Below are 12,963 nucleotides of genomic sequence, written 5' to 3' on the forward strand. Positions count from 1 at the left end.
GAGTCTGGTGTAGCGTTCTGGCTCGCCAGCCCTCAGTCGAACCCTCCAACCCATGCCAGCATGGAAAGTGGACGTTAAACGACGACGATGATTACATTAAAAACCCTTTGAAGGATTTCTTTCCCTCAGTTTGTTACTATATATATATATATAAATTCATGTCACTGTTGTGTCGACGCTCCCAGACGATGAAGTAGGCTAGCCCAATACATAGATATAGAGGGAGAAGTCTAGGCGTGCGATATAACAGTTACAATATATGGATTCAAGTAATAATCCTGGTGTGGCACTCGTAAAAAAAGGTCCTTAATGTATCGTTCTGCAAAACATGTCGAATATATAGTAATATACACCAGGCGCCAAATCAGATTGGACCCTGGTGTAGCCATCTGGTTCACCAGTCCTCAGTCAAATCGTCCAACCCATGCTAACATGGAAAGCGGACGTTAAACGATGATGATGATGATGATGATGATACAAGAGAAAGTGATAAGGAGTGTATATAGTTATAAATGACAGACAAATATTTCGATGAATCTTTATTTAACAATAAAAAACCCAAATACTATGACAAGTATGTTTCATAATTCCAAAAACATGTAAATAAGTTATATTATCATATTTGATAAGAAATAAACTACTTACATGTCAGCACTCATACAAAATGTGAAAACATTCTTTCAAAATAATGCAGAATTTAAGCTATGTCATCAGGTGAAATGTGTGTGTATGTGTACGCTTCTTCTGACATCATGTGACGATTGTAAATATGCCTCCATTGTTAGTGCTGATCATCTTTAGAAAAACATGTATGGCTATAGAAAAATATTACTTTGCTTGACAACAAGTGAAGGTTGGTGACAGAAAGGGCATCTGGCTGAAGAAATTCCATCTGACCCATGCAAGCATGGAAAAGTGGATGTTAAGAGTTGACGATGATGAGATTAGTTAATCAATTCAAAAGATTGAAAAATATAGATTTTTCTTTTGTTCAAAATTATTTGGTCTTTGGAAAAAGTCTGTCTTCTCCTTAAAAGGAATGCATCAACTCCAACCCTAACCAGTAGCAGTTTCCATAGTAACGGGCCAAAGATTAATTGATAGACCCGATAAGAATGCTAGCTGGTTTTTTAAGAAGAAATAGCTGTTTGGTTTATAAATTTCAACCGTCAGCTCCCTTCACATGCTTGGCATGGAAAATATTAATAGTTGTCTCATGACAAGGGCGGAGATCATAGTCATAGAAACCAAGGCTGAATTTAGGAACATTTTTGAAGTAGTCGAGGCCACGCCCAATCTTAACAATCCAGCCATTATTGAACCTGTGTGGAATGAAAGAAAAAGAAAAAAAATCTTTAAGAACATTATGATTATTGGGAAAAATGCCTTGTGGTATTTCTTCTGACTCTTTACACTTTGAGTTCAAATCCTACCAACGTCAACTTTTTGTTCTTTCTAGGTCAATAAAATAAAGTACCAGACGTGTGTGTGTGTCTTTGTGCCTGTGTTTGTCCCCCTACTACTTGAGACCCAGTGTTGGTTTGTTTACATCTCTATAAAAGCAGTTTGGCAAGAGAGACTGATTGAATAAATACCAGACTAAAACCTCTCAACGAGGTGTTCCAGCATGGCCACAATTCAATGACTGAAACCAGTAAATGATATAAGATACCCCAAAAGCCATACAATACCCACAACCTTGCAGGGACCCATCGTTCTAACAACAACCTTGGGGACCTTTTCGAATTCTGTCTAACATTCATAGATATACATAATTTACATTTGAGGGATATTTGTCCTCATCTTGTTTGTTGTTAACACAACCATTTGGCTGATAGCCTTCATGAAATATCCGTAAAATGTAAATAATGTACATAATTCCTCATCTCTTAAACATAGAACTGTACTCATGGATACATTTACAAAATCAGAAAAAAATAACACAACACCCATGACTTTTGGAAACATTTTTTCACGCTCACTTGTTAGCTGTCAGGACACTACAACCTTCAAAATTTCCATCATCATCATCATTTAATGTTTGCTTTCCATGCTGGCATGGGTTGGACGGTTTGACTAAAAACTGGTCAACCGGGGAGCTGCAACAGGTTCTGATCTGATTTGGCAAGGTTTCTATGGCTGGATGCCCTTCTTGATGCCAACCACTCTACAAAGTGCACTGGGTGTCTTTAACATGCTATCGGCACAAGTGTCATTGCCCTGACAATAGCATTGGCCACGTCTACAGTCTCACTTGGCTCGACAGGTCTACACAACCACAGTATGTCACCAAAGGTCTTGGTTACTTGTCACTGCCTCCATGAGGCCCAACGCTCGCACAAGGCTTCTTACGTGCCACTGGCATGGGTGCCGGTCAGACAGCACTGGCATCGGCCATGACTGTGATTTCACTCGGCTCGACAGGTTTTCATTGGACTGTCCATGGGCATATGGCATAGTGGTTAAGAGCATGGGCTGCTAACCCCAAGTTTCCAAGTTCAATTCTAAGCAGTGACCTGAATAATAATAATGATAATAATAACATCGAAAAATACCTTAGGAATGAGAACCCAGGTTCAAAATTTCCCCAAGACACCTGATGAAGGCTGGAGGCTATATCAGCCGAAACGTTAGGTTTTCACAAGCACTGCATATTGCCCAACAATTGAAGGGTGCTTTTAACAGGCCAGTTACACATCACTGGCATTGGCCACGACTATGATTTCACTCCGCTTGATGGGTCTTCTCAAGCACGGAATTCACCACCACTACACCTGATGTGCCCACCCTTTATTTAATGACTCCTTCACCGCCTGTACATTATTCTGTTTATTCTATGAACTGTCCGTTCACTTTTGGGGATGTTTTTCAATGAGTTGTAGTGCACTTGAGCACTGTATACAATAAGTTCCTTATATTTAAGTTCCAGATCAGACTAAAACAAGAATTTCTTGCATGGAGCAGGATTAGCTAACTGTGTGTTATTTCTTTACTACCCACAAGGGGCTACACACAGAGGGGACAAACAAGGACGGACAAACGGATTAAGTCGATTATATCGACCCCAGTGCGTAGCTGGTACTTATTTAATCGACCCTGAAAGGATGAAAGGCAAAGTCAACCTTGGCGAAATTTGAACTCAGAACATAGCGGCAGACGAAATACCGCTAAGCATTTCGCCTGGCGTGCTAACGTTTCTGCCAGCTCGCCACCCTTAGCTAACCGTGTATATGTGTGTGTGTGTAGGGTCAACTTGAGAAAGGCTCATCACAAAACAGTAGCAACAACTGATTTAAAAGGTGTCACTCACCTGATTTCTCGGTCATGTAAGGTTTTACTGTAGCTGACCACTAATTCAATGTTGTTCTGTAGGAGGTTGTTACTAATTGCAGAGAAGGCTTGTTTCTGTTGTGATTGCTTGTTTTCGTCCTGCAAAGTGAGAAATAATTTGGTTGATGACAGTAAACTGATTAAGATGAGAGGGAGAGAGGTAGAGAGAGAGAGAGAATAAAAGTATGAGTGTAAAAAGGGGAGTAAGATAGGTGAAGTGTGTGCAAGTTGGAGAAAAGAAGGTAGCAATAATGAAAGTGTTGCCAAAAAAACAAAAAAAAAAAAAGGGAAAAAGTAAAAGAAATAGCCTTGCTTGATATATATGAAGGTGTAGGTAGAAATTCCATACAGAGCACCCAGTGTAAGCTATGGACCTGACATGCAATGGAATCATAGGGAGACTAATACAGTAAGATGATATTCATCATCATCATCATCGTTTAACGTCCGCTTTCCATGCTAGCATGGGTTGGACGATTTGACTGAGGACTGGTGAAACCGGATGGCAACACCAGGCTCCAATCTGATTTGGCAGAGTTTCTACAGCTGGATACCCTTCCTAACGCCAACCACTCAGAGAGTGTAGTGGGTGCTTTTACATGCCACTGGCACGAAGGCCAGTCAGGCAGTACTGGTAATGGCCATGCTCAACATGGCGTTTTTTACGTGCCACCTGCACAGGAGCCAGTTCGGCAGCACTGGCAATGATCTCGCTCGAATGTTTTTTTCACGTGCCACTGGCACAAGCACCGGTAAGGCGATGCTGGTAATGATCACACTCAAATGGCGCTATTTACATGCCACTGGCACATTTGTGGCAAATGTGTTGAAGCAGTAAACACTGAGTGCACATGGGAAATAGATTATTACAAGTATTGAGAAGGTTCTCTAGAGGTCAAAGGTACTTTCTGTTACCCAGGTGGCCTAATTAGCAGCAGAGGAGGATGTTCTAAAAGCATAGTTGTTTGAATTTTTCCTGTCCTGTTTCTTATTCTGAAAGCTATTTGTTGTTGGCAGCAAAAGGTCTCTCTCTGTCTTAGACTGAAACGTAGATTGCAGAATGCTTGTATACAAACAGCAACGCTACATGGTAGTTAGACATGGAGCCTGAACATAAAGGACATGAGAAGATTAAAGAAACAGAAGGGGAAGTTAACAAAATTACAGGTAGGCAGAGGTGAGAGAAGGCAAAAAGGTGTGGCTGAATGTGTGTGTGTGTGTGTGTGAGAGAGAGAGAGTGAGAAGGAGAGATTTAGCTGCTATTTTGAGCAGCTCCTCTGGTTTACTCTTTTACTTGTTTCAGTCATTTGACTGTGGCCATGCTGGAGCACCGCCTTTTAGTCAAGCAAATTGACCCCAGGACTTATTCTTTGGAAGCCTGGTACTTATTCTATCTGTCTCCTTTTGCCGAACCGCTAAGTTACAGGGACGTAAACACACCACCATTGGTTGTCAAGCGATTTTGGGGGGACAAACACAGACACACAAACATATACACACACATACATATATATATATATATATATATATATATATATACGACGGGCTTCTTTCAGTTTCCGTCTACCAAATCCACTCACAAGACTTTGGTTGGCCCGAGGCTATAGTAGAAGACACTTGCCCAAGGTGCCACGCAGTGGGACAGAACCCAGAACCATGTGGTTGGTAAGCAAGCTACTTACCACACAGCCACTCCTACGCCTATTTAACAATACTTACGTTTTCACAGCTTGTGTTTAGAATGATCTTCCTCACGTTTGCATCTGACTTGTGTAGAAGTGCACAAAACCGTATGAAGTTAATAATCTGTAAGAAATAAAAATGAAAAAAATAACTGATATCTCATGTAAAAAAAAAACCCTTCAATGATATTTTAGGTAGGGCCTCCAGTGCTGGACAGGTTAAAAAGTAGGGGCCAAAGTAATACAAACCACCTTTCCCCAGAGATAAAAATAGGTTTGCATAAAACCAACATCCTACCCTGGGTAGTGGAGGTGCAATGGCCCAGTGGACTCACGGTCGTAGGATCGCAGTTTCGATTCCCAGACTGGGCGTTGTGAGTGTTTATTGAGCGAAAACACTTAAAGCTCCACGAGGCTCTGGCAGGGGATTTGTGGCGAACCCTGCTGTACTCTTCCACCACAACTTTCTCTCCTTCTTACTTCCTGTTTCTGTTGTGCCTGTAATTCAAAGGGTCAGCCTTGTCACACTGTGTCACGCTGAATATCCCCGAGAACTACGTTAAGGGTACTCGTGTCTGTGGAGTGCTCAGCCACTTGCACATTAATTTCACGAGCAGGCTGTTTTGTTGATTGGATCAACTGGAACCCTCGTTGTCGTAATTGACGGAGTGCCAACAACACCCTGAGTAAAAAAAAAAAACAGAGTTACAGAAGCATCCCAGACATATTGAAACAAACAAGACTTGAGAGAAGAAGGCCTTACACAGTGCAGCAAAAGCCAAATGGAAGCAGAAGTTGTAAGGCCAACTGCTTTTCAGAACATCAGGAGACAACCCAGAGTTGAGGACTTTGAAGAAAAGTTGTCAATGGCCTATGCTCCATAAAGAGGGAAGGGCTTTTAAACAGGTCATATCCAGTCCATGTATTCTACTTGTTTTATGTTTTAAACCAGCCAGATCTGGCCTCTCACACCTATCCTACAATGTCATTCTAAAAATAAACTAGCACAGCATTAGAATCACAAAGTAATGGAGTAATGTATGATTAATTCAAACCAATAAGAATAAACATTACATTCAGCCAAGGAGCATGAATGCTAAAGGGTTAAGGAAGACCACATCGCTTTGCCTGTCTGTCTCCTTATCATTTAGGAAGAAATTGGTCAGACCAGGAGAGGGATGGGCTCCAGCAAGTCTAAAAAGGGCCGAAGACATACTGTATGCCATGATTACAGTGCTCCAATGAGTCTATGAAGAAGTTGAGGGCCCAAAGGTAAGGTAAGAATGTTTTGCAGATTTTGTCCCAACTCCTCTGTACTCCGGGTTCAAATCTTACCAAGGTCAGCTTTACCATTTATCCTTTAAGGCAGCGCTTCTTAAACTATGGGTCGCGAAAATTAAATTCAAACACATGAGTTTCAGTTTATATGTTATTTCATATTTAATACCTGGGGGTCACGAAAAATCTCGAGATGAAAAATGGAGTCACAAATGAGAACAGTTTGAGAAGCACTGCTTTAAGGGGTTGAAAAATAAAGGACTAGTCCAGAGTAGTGAAGTGGTAAAATTATAAGAGCATTGGTTGCTGTTCAACCATAAGGTCTTGAGTTCAGTTCCACTGCATGGCATCTTGGACAGGTGTCTTCTACTATAGCATCAGGCTTAACGTCTTGTAAGTGAAATTGGTAGATGGAAACTGAAAGAAGCCCACTGCATATCCTTTTCTTTTTCTTGTTTCAGTCATTTGACTGCGGCCATGCTGGAGTACCATTTTTAGTTGAACAAATCGACCCCAGGACTTATTCTTTGTGAGCGTGGTACTTATTCTATTGGTCTTATTTGCTGAACCGCTAAGTTATGGGGACATAAACACACCAACATTGGTTGTCAAACAATGGTGAGTGGGACAAATATATACATATATATATATATAAATATGATGGGCTTCTTACAGTTTCCGTCTACCAGATCCACTCACAAGGTATTTTTTCTCTAAGTTTCAGTCCAAAGACTGCGGCCATGCTGGGGCACCACCGTTTACTTTGGGGGGACAAATAAAGGCACAAATATACACACATACGACGGGTTTCTTTCAGTTTCCGTCTACCAAATCCACTCACAAAACTTTAGTCAGTCCAAGGCTATAGTAGAAGACACATGCCCAAGGTGCCACACAGTGGGACTGAATCCGGAACCATGTGGTTGGTAAGCAAGCTTCTTACCACACAGCCACTCCAACTTAATTATGTGTATTTAAGTATGTATGTGTGTGTGTGTGTATGTGTGTGTGTGTGCATGCGTACCCTTGTCTAGATGCTAAGTGATGGTTGTAAATGAGCATCACTGTCCTACAAGCAGTGTTGTTTGTTTCCAGTCTTTCCTGAAAAACATGTCTGGCCATGGGGAAATATCACTTAGCCTTCAAACAGGTGAGGGTTGGTGACAGGAAGAGCATACAACTGTAATCTGATCTGACAAATTCTGTCTGACTTGTGCAAGCATGGAATAAATGGATGTGAAATGGTGAGGGTTAAAAGTTTTAAAAATTACCTGATGATTAGAACGGATATAAGGGTCATCAATTTCAACCTCAGTCAGGGTAATGTCCAGTAAATCCCCGAATATTGTGGAATAGTTGTGACCAATGGAGTCCTCTTCAATCTGAATGACTTTATTGAATTTTTCAGCTGTTTGGAAATATGGAGAAGAATCAGAAGAGAGAGCTTTGTGAGTGTGTGTGTGTGTGTGTGTGTGTGTGTGGAGAGAGAGAGAGAGAGAGGGGGGGGAGGGGGAGATGGAGGGAGAGAGGGAGGGATGGAGAGAGAGGGAGAGGGAGAGAGAGAGAGAGGAAGGGAGAGAGGGAGGGAGAGAGAAAGAGAGGGAGAGAGAGAGATGCATTAGTGTGCATGTATATAATGTGTGTGTGTATATGTGTGTTCATATGATGTGTTTGTGTGTGCGTGTATATACCATGTGTGTATGTGTTTGTGTGCATGCATGTATATGATGTATGCGTGTGTATGCATGTATCTGTTAACATACATAGGCATAGGAGTGGCTGTGTGGTAAGTAGCTAGTTTACCAACCACATAGTTCAGGGTTCAGTCCCACTGCGTGGCACCTTGGGCCAGTGTCTTCTACTATAGCCTCGGGCCAACCAAAGCCTTGTGAGTGGATTTGGTAGATGGAAACTGAAAGAAGCCTGTCGTATATATGTATATATATATATATATATGTGTGTGTGTGTATGTTTGTGTGTCTGTGTTTGAGCCCCCTAGCATTGCATGACAACCGATGCTGGTGTGTTTATGTCCCCGTCACTAAGTGGTTTGGCAAAAGGCACCGATAGAATAAGTACTAGGCTTACAAAGAATAAGTCGTGGAGTCGATTTGCTCAACTAAAGGTGGTGCTCCAGCATGGCCGCAGTCAAATGACTGAAACAAGTAAAAGAGTAAAAGAGTGTAAGTGTAGACGTGTAAGAATATAAGTACAGTCACAGCTGTGTGGGTAAGATGCTTGCTTTGCGACCATGTGGTCTCAAGTTCATTTCCACTGTGCACCACTTTGGACAAATCATCATCATTGTTGTTTAACGTCTGCTTTCCATGATGGCATATATAGGCACAGGAGTGGCTGTGTGGTAAGGAGCTTGCCTACCAACCACATAATCCCAGGTTCAGCTCCACTGCATGGCACCATGGGCAAGTGTCTTCTACCATAGCCGTGGGCCGACCAAAGCCTTGTGAATCAATTTAGTAGATGGAAACTGAAATTGGCCCATCATATATATACATATATGTTTGTATCTGTGTTTGTCCTCCCACTATCGCTTGACAACCGATGTTGGTGTGTTTATGTCCCCGTAACTTAGCAGTTCGCCAAAAAACATTAATAGAATAAGCATCAGGCTTACAAAGAATAAGTCCTGGGGTCGATTTCTTTGACTAAAGGCTGTGCTCCAGCATGGCAGCAGTCATGTGACTGAAACAAGAATAAATATATACATATATATATAATATATGTATAATGAAGGCGCATGGTTCCCAATCATGAGGTAGTGAGTTCGATTCCCGGAGCAGGTTGTGTGTTGTGTTCTTGAGCAAGACACTTTATTCCATGTTGCTTCAGTTCACTCAACTGTAGAAATGAGTTGCGATGTCACTGGTGCCAAGCTGTCTCGGCCCCTTTGCCTTTCCCTTGGATAACACTGGTGGCATGGAGACGGGAGGCTGGTATGCATGGGCGACTGCTGGTCTTGCATAAAACAACCTAACCTGGACTTGTGCCTCAGAAGGGACTTTCTAGGTGCATCCCCATGGCCATTCATGACTGAAGGGTTTTTTTTACTTTATACACACACACACACATATATATATGAATGTATGTGTGTGTGTGTCTGTCCCCCACCATTGTTTGACAATCATTATTGGTTTGTTTACATCCCTGTAACTTAGTAGTTCAGCAAAGAAGACTGATAGTACCAGACTTAAAAATAAAAAACAGCACTGGGGTTGGTTTATTCAACTAAGCCCTTTAAGGTGGTGCTCCAGCACGGCCACAGTCAAATGACTGAAACAACTAAAGGATAAAGAGTAAACAACATACCATTCTTTAGTTTTATCATTGCTTGTTTAAGCTTCTCTGCTCTACCCATGTATTCATTAATCTTAGTTCGGTACCTCTCTTTCTTGACATTATCAGTGAACCCTGCAAGAAGAAGAAGGAAAAAATAAAACGAAACAAAAACACTGCATGTCAGAACTCAGTCTTGGAAGAAATCAACATTGAAACAATAAAACAGTCAAGGGAGGGAGATTTAAAAAAAATCTTTTCAATGCTGGTGGCATGTAAAAAGCACCCACTACACCCTCGAAGTGGTTGGTGTTAGGAAGGGCATCCAGGTGTAGAAACCTTACGAGGTCAGATTGGAGCCTGGTATAACCTTCTGGCTTGCTCGTCCTCAGTTAAACTGTCCAACCCATGCCCCAGGTTCAAAATTTTCCCCAAGACACCTGATGAAGGCTGGAGGGCATATCAGCCGAAACGTTGTGTTAACAACAAACAAGATGAGGACAAATATCAAACAAACTGGGGTGTATGTGCTAGGTGTGACAAATTCATTATAAATATTAACCTTACTCATTAATTTAATCACAAATCTTAATGGAAAACTTTTGTTATACCCCTGTTTGAAATTTGATGACATTAGGTGTGACGGCACAGACAATACAATAACCACCATTCGTCATTGACAAGTATAAAATAATATAGCCTCCACCTGAGCAATACAGTACATATGTGTAGAAAGGCGACGTGCTGGCAGAAACGTTAGCACTCCGGCCAAAATGCTTAGCGGTATTTCGTCTACGTTCTGAGTTCAAATTCCGCCGAGGTCGACTTTGCCTTTCATCCTTTCGGGGTCGATTAAATTAGGTACCAGTTACGCACTGGTGTCGATGTAATCGACTTAATCCCTTTGTCTGTCCTAGTTTGTCCCCTCTATGTCTAGTCCCTTGTGGGCAATAACGAAATAAGAAACGTTAGCGGTATTTCGTCTGTCTTTACGTTCTGAGTTCAAATTCCGCCGAGGTCGACTTTGCTTTTCATCCTTTCAGGGTCGATAAATTAAGTACCAGTTGCGTACTGGAGTAGATCTAATCGACTGGCCCCTTCCCCCAATATTTCGGGCGTTGTGCCTAGAAAAGAATATATATGTGTAGAATAGCCGTAAATTAGATGTGGTCGAGCATTGGCTAAGAATTCTTATTATACAATATTTCCATTTGTTTAAAATTATTATTAGCGTAACAATACTGTCTTCATTTGTTAACATTCTTACTATTAGATAATAATCATTATTACTGGCAATCTTTCGGTAAAAGTCAATGTCGTCATGAGTATTTGTTGAAGATTTTATTTAAAAGTATTCACTTTTCTGAAAGTTATGAGGAAACCAGTCAGGCACGTATCTGAGGAGTCTTTCGTTTTGACTCGTAAAAATATAATTAAATAAATCAGATCACCTGCTGCATCCGTCGAGTGTAATTTCTAACTTATAAAGTGTTTCCCCATTATGAAAACTGTGCAATCCTAGTTCAGGACCACAAGAAACAAAACAATATTTACCTTTAATTGCTTTTAACAACAAACCGATTCCTTGTTCATAACAAACTATTGCTTGGTCAAACCGCCGCTCTTGGTCTAAAACCACTGCACGTTTTAGAACATTAATTGCTGACTCTTCCATGCTAGATACTTTTTTTTTTATCTCGACATTGTAGCAAATTTAAACTTAGCTTTTAACAGGAAAATGTAGACTTGAAACCGAAAGTAATTAGAAGGAAGCTGTAATAGTTTTTTAAAACACCGGTGTAAGACGAAAAAACGTTTCTGCTTTTAAAGTTGATTAGTTCGAAATCTTACTTTGTTTCTTCTTCTAGTGCTTAACCAAAGGTAAAAGTAACCCTTGGACGTTAGTCTCAAGTGCAGGGACTCCTAGGACTCGTTACCTCGTTTCTATATTGTATAAGTGACTGAGATAACAAAATTCTTCCTGAACAGGACGCCAGTCCTTCACCGGGTCACTCATTTATAGCTGAGTGAACTGGAGTAACGTGAAATGAAGTGTTTTATTAAAGAACACAACCTCCCCCCCCACCCCCGGTTCTGGAATCGAAACCACGATCTTGTGATAGTGAGTGCAACACTAAGCCACGTGCCCATTATCCCCTATCAGGGCCTCTGAGATTGGTTAAAGAAAGCCGAAGAAGGTTATTTACAAACCAGAGACCTGGCTCAAATTCAGATGCACGCAATGTATACTCCGCTAAAGGTATTTTGGATCAAATGATGGTGTCTAATTGTGTGAAATTCTGCCGTCCAAGCACAGGAACAGTGGTTTTCATTTATCAAATTTCACTCTGAAGACTTTGGTCGGCACAAAGCTATAATAGAATACACTTGCCCAAGGTATTGCTGACTGCAATCACAACCGAAATCATGTAGAGAAACGAACATTATAGAGTATGCATCGCCGAGACACACATACTGTTGCTCTCACTCCACTCTGCATTGTCTGTCAATACCAAAATTTTGATTTAGTTGGAATTATGTCCCTTTGTCTAACAACTTAGGTGAGTTGGCATAATGGTTAGCACGTCGGACAAAAATGCGCAGCTGCATTGCTTCTGGGCTTTTACGTTCCGAGTTCAAATCTTGCAGTTTAATTTCCCTTTTCATCCTTTCGAGGCTGTTAAAACAGAATAGCAGTCAAATACTGGGGTCGATGTAAGCATGCTCACACAAGTGCTCCCCACCGCCGACTTAGTTTCCTTAAAACTTTCTGAAAAATCGATTATTTTTAATGAAATTTTCTAGAATTAATGCGAAAATATAAACTGGTGCGCTTTTTTTGTGTGTCACTGGCACTACGCAGCTCACAAAACACTTAACTCCGAGGGAGGAGGTCAGTTTTATGCTAGGGGACGATGGGTTAAAGTATGAGATCAAGGAGCAGGGCAGAACAGGTCCTTGTAGAAGAATGGCATGGTTACTCACTTTTGTTAGGGGAGGGAGAGAATGATCAGCCGGAGATACGAAGAGATAGACAGTGGAGGTGAGGTTTCCAAGTGGCCCCTCAAGACAGAGTGAGTAGATGTGTGTAACGGGACTGGAAGGTTGTATAGGGAGTAGAAGGTGAGGTAATGGCGAGTCAGCCTGCAACTATTAAAAAAAATTGGGTAGTGTTGAGGGGTGATAACTGACGAGTCATGAATTGAGGGATATAGACGAGGTGGAGAGCAGCAGGATTGTAATGATGCAATTGACAAGGAGTAGACGAGAGAGAGAGAGAGGGGAAAGCTGCAAGAGCATGAGGAGAGGCAGATGTAGCATGTTACGAGATGTAATTTGGTTCATTGGAGTGAGTGGCACTTCCAGAGCTCAGTTTTGC

The 12,963-nt window shown here is 41.4% G+C and overlaps 1 protein-coding gene across 1 annotated transcript; it reads right to left on the bottom strand.

Moving 5' to 3' along the window:
* Nucleotides 1-522: 522 nt before the first annotated feature.
* LOC106877932 (MIT domain-containing protein 1) lies at nucleotides 523-11,677 on the bottom strand. Its single transcript, XM_014927008.3, has 6 exons — nucleotides 11,139-11,677; nucleotides 9,618-9,719; nucleotides 7,562-7,698; nucleotides 5,050-5,136; nucleotides 3,311-3,429; nucleotides 523-1,322 (listed from the first exon to the last, which is right to left on the bottom strand). Exons 1-6 carry the CDS (start codon nucleotides 11,257-11,259, stop codon nucleotides 1,163-1,165), a joined length of 726 nt encoding a protein of 241 aa, XP_014782494.1. The 5' UTR covers nucleotides 11,260-11,677; the 3' UTR covers nucleotides 523-1,162.
* Between the last annotated feature and the right edge of the window lie 1,286 nt (nucleotides 11,678-12,963).

This window comes from Octopus bimaculoides, chromosome 4 (genome assembly GCF_046866305.1).
Source record: "Octopus bimaculoides isolate indiv1 chromosome 4, ASM4686630v1, whole genome shotgun sequence".
Lineage (NCBI taxonomy): Eukaryota > Metazoa > Mollusca > Cephalopoda > Octopoda > Octopodidae > Octopus > Octopus bimaculoides.

Bases quoted from the DNA above. Each gene is read 5' to 3' on its own strand.
- LOC106877932 (XM_014927008.3), bottom strand. From the start codon at position 11,259: ATGGAAGAGTCAGCAATTAATGTTCTAAAACGTGCAGTGGTTTTAGAC. The intron at 9,720-11,138 runs GTAAATATTGTT...TTCTTCTTGCAG, and splicing joins GTTGTTAAAAGCAATTAAAG to GGTTCACTGATAATGTCAAG. The intron at 3,430-5,049 runs GTAAGTATTGTT...CTCACTTTGCAG, and splicing joins TAAACACAAGCTGTGAAAAC to GACGAAAACAAGCAATCACA.